Here is a 7739-nt window from a genome sequence, read left to right as displayed (position 1 = left end):
CCTGTCCCGATCCAATCTGAGATGGCAACATAAAGGCAGACGACTGTACTTCTCAACATCACAACTGGGCATATGATGGCACATCAATAATTCACATGTCTGTCTGTGTTAGACTATAAAGAGCAGAGCAGTTTCCAGGGTCGCTCGGAGTCTACGGCCAGGCCATGCCACACTGCACACCTGCCATATCAGGGGCCAAGACTGATGCTGGATACTGATATCCAACAGAACTATGCACTCTCATTCAAATGATAAACAATGCTATTCTATTACTAGATTACTTAGTGCACTGTTCATTGATATTCAATTACTCTATTATACTATTACTCATTGTTTTGACTGAACACGAGACATTCAGACAGGGCAGCCAGGATATGGCCTATGTGCCTGTCATTGTGTTTGTCAGTGATGATCAAATACAGATTTAGGACTGATTTGAAAGCGTGTGAATTGGTGTTAAATGAAAATGATGTAAATGTTATAATGGCTGCTATATATTATGACATTAGTCACAATGGTGGTGTGCTTTTAGATGACTGACTGTTTTATGATGGTTAACGGGTAGTGATGGATATTGTTTCCATGAAAGTATCACTAAAATTTTGCTGCAATTAAAATATTTCTGACTTCCATAGCCTACAAGTATATAATTCTATATTAATCCTTTTCTAGTCATCCATAATACATATATTTTTATCAGGTAATTTAGAAACGTTAGGTTACCTTGCAAAAATATCAGATGCACAAATACTTTCCTAACCTCGACAGATTAAAAAATGCAAGTTGTCTGACCATTTGGCAACAGATTATCATATGTCTGCATTAATGGTGGCTGCATGGCTCTTTGCAGCTGCAGAAATATTTATGACAGGTCGCGAACCTCTTTCGCCGTCTCTATGCAACCGGGATTATCTGAGCATTCATCTGAGGCTTTTGCTGCAGAAATGATGCAGGTGGCATCAGAGAAAGAGGAAAGTACAACACACACCTGCTGCCAGTGCATGACACGAATGATGTGAAGAGAACATACACGTGTTCTCCTTTTGGTGTAACCATATTTTGAACATTGACGTTGATTACCAGTGTTGGGGAAAGTTACTTTTAAAAGTAATGCATTACAATATTGCGTTACTCCATAAAAAAAGTAACTAATTACGTTACTTAGTTACTTTTTATGGAAAGTAATGCGTTACGTTACTTTTGCGTTACTTTTAAAATCTGGACAGGGCTTGCTTGTTTGTTTTTCAAACAAAAAAGTACTATTTTTGGCAAATATAAAAGCCTTTTCACACCAAAAGTGAAATGAATAAGCCTCAGGCTGAAGGGAAAGTAAATTTACGTCCGTACAGTAGAATGCAGAAGAAGAAATTTCAACACACTTCAGCAATAAAAAAAGTTGTCTAGAGTAATATTTGCTTATTAGTATGGTTGAACTGGATAATCGAAGGTCAGAAGCGAAGACATTGGTTAATAGAATAGGATTAAATACATAAAGGATATTTGTGTTGTTTAACGTTTAATTATAGCAGGTTTGCGTCATATTCTGAGTTGCATTATTTTTATTCATTTTGAGGAATACTGAATCGGTGTTTTTTTGTGTGAGTGAGATGAATTAATGCATATTCATATTTATTTTACAACTACAGTAACATCTTCTGATTTCTCTCAACATGAGGACAGGAGAGCTGTCAATCAATAAATTGAAAAAAAGTAACTCAGATATTCTCTTGTAAATTAAAAAGTAATGCGTTACTTTACTAGTTACTTGAAAAAAGTAATCTGATTACGTAACTCGCAATGTACACACAATTTTGCCTTTCCAGCAGCATAAATACTAGTAAATAGTAAATACCGAGACTGTAGGAGTGTTATATATTTTGATTAATATATCAAATTAGCTTTTTATTCCCCCCAACCCCCCCATTTTTTTACAGTTATATTTTATGCTTTTATTCAGACAGGACAGTAGCGATGAGACAGGAAAGCACTGGATGGGGAGCAGGATGGGATTTTTAATTATAGCAGGTTTGCGTCATATTCTGAGTTGCATTATTTTTATTCATTTTGAGGAATACTGAATCGGTATGTTTTTTTTTTGTGTGAGTGAGATGAATTAATGCATATTCATATTTATTTTAGAACTACAGTAACATCTTCTGATTTCTCTCAACATGGGGACAGGAGAGCTGTCAATCAATACATTGGAAAAAAAAGAACTTGCGTTACTTATTTGAAAAAGTAATCAGACATTCTCTTGTAAATTAAAAAGTAATGCGTTACTTTCCTAGTTACTTAAAAAAGTAATCTGATTACGTAACTCGCGTTACTTGTAATGCGTTACCCCCAACACTGTTGATTACCACGGGCAATAAAATGTCTCACTATGACAATTATAGGGTTCTAAAAAGGAATTTTACAGGTATTTTCAGGCGTAATCTGTTCAGTATGTCTTGCGTAATGCAAACTGTCATTTGGCGCCTTCATACAATCTTCATACTGTTTCAATATATATATATATATTATAACACTAAGATTTTTGTGGCGTGTTTGCTATTTAATTATGATAAATACTAAACTTCTCGCGTATCGACACACTGTTGCATACTGATCGCAATGGAAAGCTGCGTACGGTTGCCTCCTCAGGTTAACGTGCTCGATAGCATCTATTTGGCCACCGGTGACTAACTTTTGTAGTTGCTGAAACATTTACAAACACTGAAATGTATGTAAGCTTTTAAAATACTCTTAAGACCCACATCCACCCTAAGACCTTTTGTTTCGACTATACCCCGGCTGGAAAATCCAGCTGTTGACTGGGTTTTGGAACCTGGAAGCTAGTTTCTAGCTGGTCCTAGCTGGCCATTTGCTGGAGCAAACTAGTAGACTGTTTTAGACCAGCAACAAACCAACCACCAGTTGGTCCTACTGCTGGTTTTGGAATAGGGTGGCTATTAATGATCAATTATTTAACCGTGTTCCAAATCAAAGCTGCCATTAAATGGATTTCCCAACATGGGTTGGAGGCACCCTCCATAAGTCGCACCCTGAAATATCTACAAAAAAACATTACCCAGTCTTCGAAGTGTTTGCTGCCGTTTTGCAGCAACTCCTCGAACTGAATGGTGCAGTTGGCTACAAAGTCGTCGTAGCCAATCGGCGCGTCGTGAAACACCGACAGCTCGATCTTCCGGCCGTCGTGCACCTCCGCCACAAACTCATCGTGCCAGACGGGACTGTTGGTCTTCTGCTTGGTCGAGGTCTGACCCACGCGAAACTCATCTACGTTGAGGGCGATGTAAGTGTCCAGCAGGAAGGTTTGCGTCTTGGGGCCAACGGCGTGTCTCAGAGACCAGGCTGTGGGCTTCAGGTCCAAAGCCTCGCAGATCTTAATCTTCAGCAGACCGTTAAAAATCACCATGGCCACTTTTGAGAGCTTTAGTAACAATATTCCACTTCAGCGCCTTGTTAATTATTCAACCAGTTTAGGCTATATGTCACGGTCCACCGGTTTGTATTCGGGATTGTTTCTCCTTAGGAAATAACAGTAAATGCCCTTCGTCGTCCTCGTGGATCTGCATGCAAAGTGTAGAAGGTCCAGGCAGAAAGGGAATCTATTGCTATGACCTACGGACAACCTGCATGCGATCTTGAAGCTGTCCAAACACCGCTGTAGGCAGTCAGCAATGCAAGTTGGAGCGAAAACGGACAGCTACAGTGTATCAGCAGCGATAGGACCAGCATTCCACACCTCAAAATATGCCAGAAATATATGCTGGATCTCCTCAGGGTGAGCAGCCTGTTCCCTCGTCTGGCTGGAGCGCTGGATGTGTCTCCTCCGCGCATTGGGAGGAAAGTTATCCCCCGCAAAAGCGTCTTTCGATTCGCCCCAGACAGGAGAACCAGTGTTTACAAGGGTTTCGTACTCACTTGATTCTTCCAGGATCCTTGTTTGTCCGTCGGTACTCAGTTTCCTGCAGACCTGCCTATTTTTCTCCCGACTGTGTGTGTCTGAAGGCTGGTCCAGGAAATGCGCAAAACACGTCAGTTAGCGCGCGGAGAGGGCTGAGTGAGTGCGGCACTGGAGCGGCGCTGCTGGACCCGCTGCTGCTGCTGCTTCTGCTCTCTGGCCAAGCATCATTCAAGGGCTGTAAAGATAAAGCGTGCGTGTGAAACCCAAATGTGATTGATGCGCCATGCAATGCATATGACCATGCATACTGTATGAAGACCGCCGGTGTCTCAATTCTTAGTCATTTTTAGTTATTTATATCATTAATGATTATTTGAAATGACATGGTCTGCCCCTATAATGCAATTGCCATTTCAGTAGCTATAACTATATTATTGGTCTTTAAGGATGTGATCCTTATCTTGCGTAAGGTTGTTTACAATGATTTACCGTGAGAAGTGCAGTGGAAAAGAAATGTACCCGTTTTTCTCCACCACATCGATTTACTGATGAAGACAATTGAGTGGAAACTCTGAAAATTCACAAAGTCGAATACAAATGACAAGAGTTATTGTAGCTATAGTGGATGCAGACGAAGATGTTTTGACATAATGATAAACATTTTTACAGTGTGTCATTTGAAAGAAAAAGCAACGGTAACGCTTTACTTGAAGGGGTGTGCATAAGACTGGCATGACACTTTCATAATCATGACACATGTCATGAATATGAAGGAGGTTTTATGCATGTTTATGATAACTGTCATTATGTGTCATTCGCTCAGTTATATCATTTTTAATGTGAATATGACATTATTTGACCTAACCCTACCCCTACCCTTACCCCTAACCATAGCCCATAACAAAGACATCTCAAACAATGTTATCTTTGCATTAAAAATGACATAACTGAGCGAATGACACTTAATGACAGTTGTCATAAACATGCATAAAAAACCTTCATATTCATGACATGTGTCATGACATGATTATATAGGTGTCATGTCATGATTATGTAGGTGTCATGTCATGGTTATGAAGGTGTCATGTCAGGCTTATGCACACTTCTTCAAGTAAAGTAACCAAAACTACTTCAACTAGATGAAGACATGCTTTTGTATATCATGTACATTAAAATGTGTACTAAATGCGACCATTTGTAACACTAGGTCTGAGGAAAGACTTTGGACATAACTGAGGACAAGGTTGTACTTGAAAATGTGAAATATTGAGGGTCCACCTTCTCAACATCATTAGTTAACCAAAAGCGCCATCTCGTGGATGGAATTACTAATAAAGCGTCAGATGGTGTTTTATGATCAAATATGCATAAAATATTTAGAAATCGTACTGGATGGCGTGACATTCATTTAATTTATGTCAGTGTAGCGCACTATGGAAAGCACATACACATTTCTTAAGCTTGTTTTACAAATGCTTCCCTGTTCTTTCTCTTTACTTGAGGTGCTTCATAGTGTAGAACATTTTATTTAGGAAACGGGTTTTGCTCAGAGTGAATAATGTGACTGGTGAGCTCTGTCTGTATCATTTGATCAACTTTAGTGATAAAGATTAAAATGACATTAAGTGAATTCTAAGATCCAGTAGATGGCAGTGTCCTTATAGAAGTATTATGCTGACAGTTAATATATCTGCATTATATTGCTTTGCCTTCTAAACTGTTAGCACCTTTTGAGTAATGCAAGTAAATTATATATGAGCATACATACATATCTCAGTCTCAAATCTACTAAATGAATCAAGTGTATAATTTAAAAAGATAAAAGAAAGAAAGATGAAAGTATTACTGTAACGAGGCTGACGAGACGTGAGGATCCAAATGCAAAGCTTTAATTAGACAGGAGACGTGGTCATAAGACAGGCAGGGTCAGAACACAGGCATATGGCGGGCAAAACACAAGAACAGTCACAGGGCTAGCGAAGGTCACCGATGGGCAGACAGAATCGGAAGGGACAAGACTAAGGGAGAAATCCAAGAAACCAGGCAAAGATCAAGAACCGAGAAAAGGGCTAAGGCTAAGGCAAATCACTAAGGCTCCGTAAAGTAGCTATCTGGGGAAAGACAAGCGCTAAACAATACTCGGCAGAGGGAAGGAATCAGAGTGAGTGTTACATAGTGAGGGAGTGATATGAAACAGCTGTGTGCAATCAGTGTAAACAGCTGTGTGCAATCCGTGCTGAGTGCAATCAGTGCAATGCATGATGGGAAATGTAGTCCGGGGTGATGTGCAACAGTGTGTAGTGCGAGAGACAATGAAATTGGAAGTTCATGGACCGGATTCGTGACAATTACGAAGAGCCAAAATACAATGTATGAAATGAGCATTAAAAACTCCATTATTGCAGCATGGTTTATTACAAATGCTTTTACTCACCCATTTTATCTTATAACCCACATTCTGAGAACATGTGGCTAAAGTAATGCTTGTATCCTTTTATTTTTTATGTATTCACACTGAGCAAGTATGTTTGCTCAGTTCACAACACTAGATTTGCAGCGAGCAAAAAGGCTGAGCCACTGGAGAAAAGCTCTTTCAAATATTAATTATTGAATCGCATATCACTCTATGAATAAAAGCACCTGAGACAACACTCATTTAGTTGAACAAGAACTGTTTTTATGAATTTAATTTTTATTAACGTAAGCACAAATATAAGTCTTAGAATCAGTGAAGTGCAAAATTATGTTGAATAATACTGGGATAATACTATTAAAATAACATCACATATACATTAGCATAAAACAGATTTTACAAATCAAAGGATGACAAAGTCTTTGTAAATAGTTAAATGGGAATGGCATACACTTTAGAAAACTCTCCATTTAATGCAATTCATTTTGAGCTGAGTGTCCTTTTGTTTCAGATACAATAATTAGATGAGTGATGTCTGCTGGAGGATGAATGGTGATGTTGTTTCAACATCAGGACTTTCCCCTGAGGCTGATTCTCAGTCTGCAATGACATTAGTCAAAGATGTTCTTGCTCACACTATATGGCCTCACATGAGTCTAGCATGTGGTGTGACTCCAAATGATGACATCACCAGCAGGAGGAAAATGAATGCCCCTTTGAGACACTGATAGTGCAGGGTTTATGAGTGTGTAGGCTCTGTGTTGTAAGAACAGAAGCGGTCATTTAGGGCTTTTTGAGGGTCTTAAAGCTTACTTCATTCCACCCTCAAAATGCCAGCGTCAGTGTTCATATATTTTGAATTAGTGCGTTAGAAATCACTGTTGGCAACTGCCAATAGTGGAAATCAGACCTTCGCGGACAATGCTTCTTTGTTTGGACATAAATAGACACATGAAAGGTCGTTCTGAACAAACTTAAACCCCATGACCAGAATCATATGTAACATGGCACATTCAATTTTGTTCATCGGTTTGTTTTACGTAAAAAAAAAATAATAATAATAAAAAAACAACTCAACATTCCCATATGTGAATCAGAATACTGTATATTGTCTAATAAATCCTAAAATTGTCCTACATTTGTGAACATGTTTGGCCCGATGGATATTTAGTGTCTCTTAAACACATTTTTTTGCACTCTGACTACACAGTAAGGAAAAGACGCATTTATTAAAATTGTTTTTTTTTTTGTAGGAGTATTACATGTATTTGAATTTTGCACCACTTGATTGTTTTTTATTTTTATTTTTTTTAGGGTTAACAGAAATGTAAAACTGTAAAATTACTGGATATGTCCTGGTAGAAAATTACCAGTGTTTTTTTTTTTTTTTTAGTGTAGTGTAGGTACAACAGTGGA

General features: G+C 38.5%; 1 protein-coding gene across 1 annotated transcript in view; it reads right to left on the bottom strand.

The window, feature by feature from the left end:
• Positions 1 to 4111, bottom strand: part of prkceb (protein kinase C, epsilon b) — a gene marked incomplete at its 3' end in the record, with an annotated part of 64032 nt that extends 59921 nt beyond the window's left edge. Inside the window, exon 1 of the mRNA XM_016278618.1 lies at positions 3071 to 4111. Within this exon, the coding sequence (XP_016134104.1) occupies positions 3071 to 3418 (348 nt within the window). The remainder of the gene's footprint in view (positions 1 to 3070) is intronic.
• Positions 4112 to 7739: the final 3628 nt, after the last annotated feature.

The sequence above is a fragment of the Sinocyclocheilus grahami genome, unplaced genomic scaffold (assembly GCF_001515645.1).
Source record: "Sinocyclocheilus grahami isolate Dianchi unplaced genomic scaffold, SAMN03320097.WGS_v1.1 scaffold123.1, whole genome shotgun sequence".
In the NCBI taxonomy this organism is placed as follows: Eukaryota; Metazoa; Chordata; class Actinopteri; order Cypriniformes; family Cyprinidae; genus Sinocyclocheilus; species Sinocyclocheilus grahami.
This window is presented reverse-complemented; position numbering and strand designations above follow the sequence as displayed.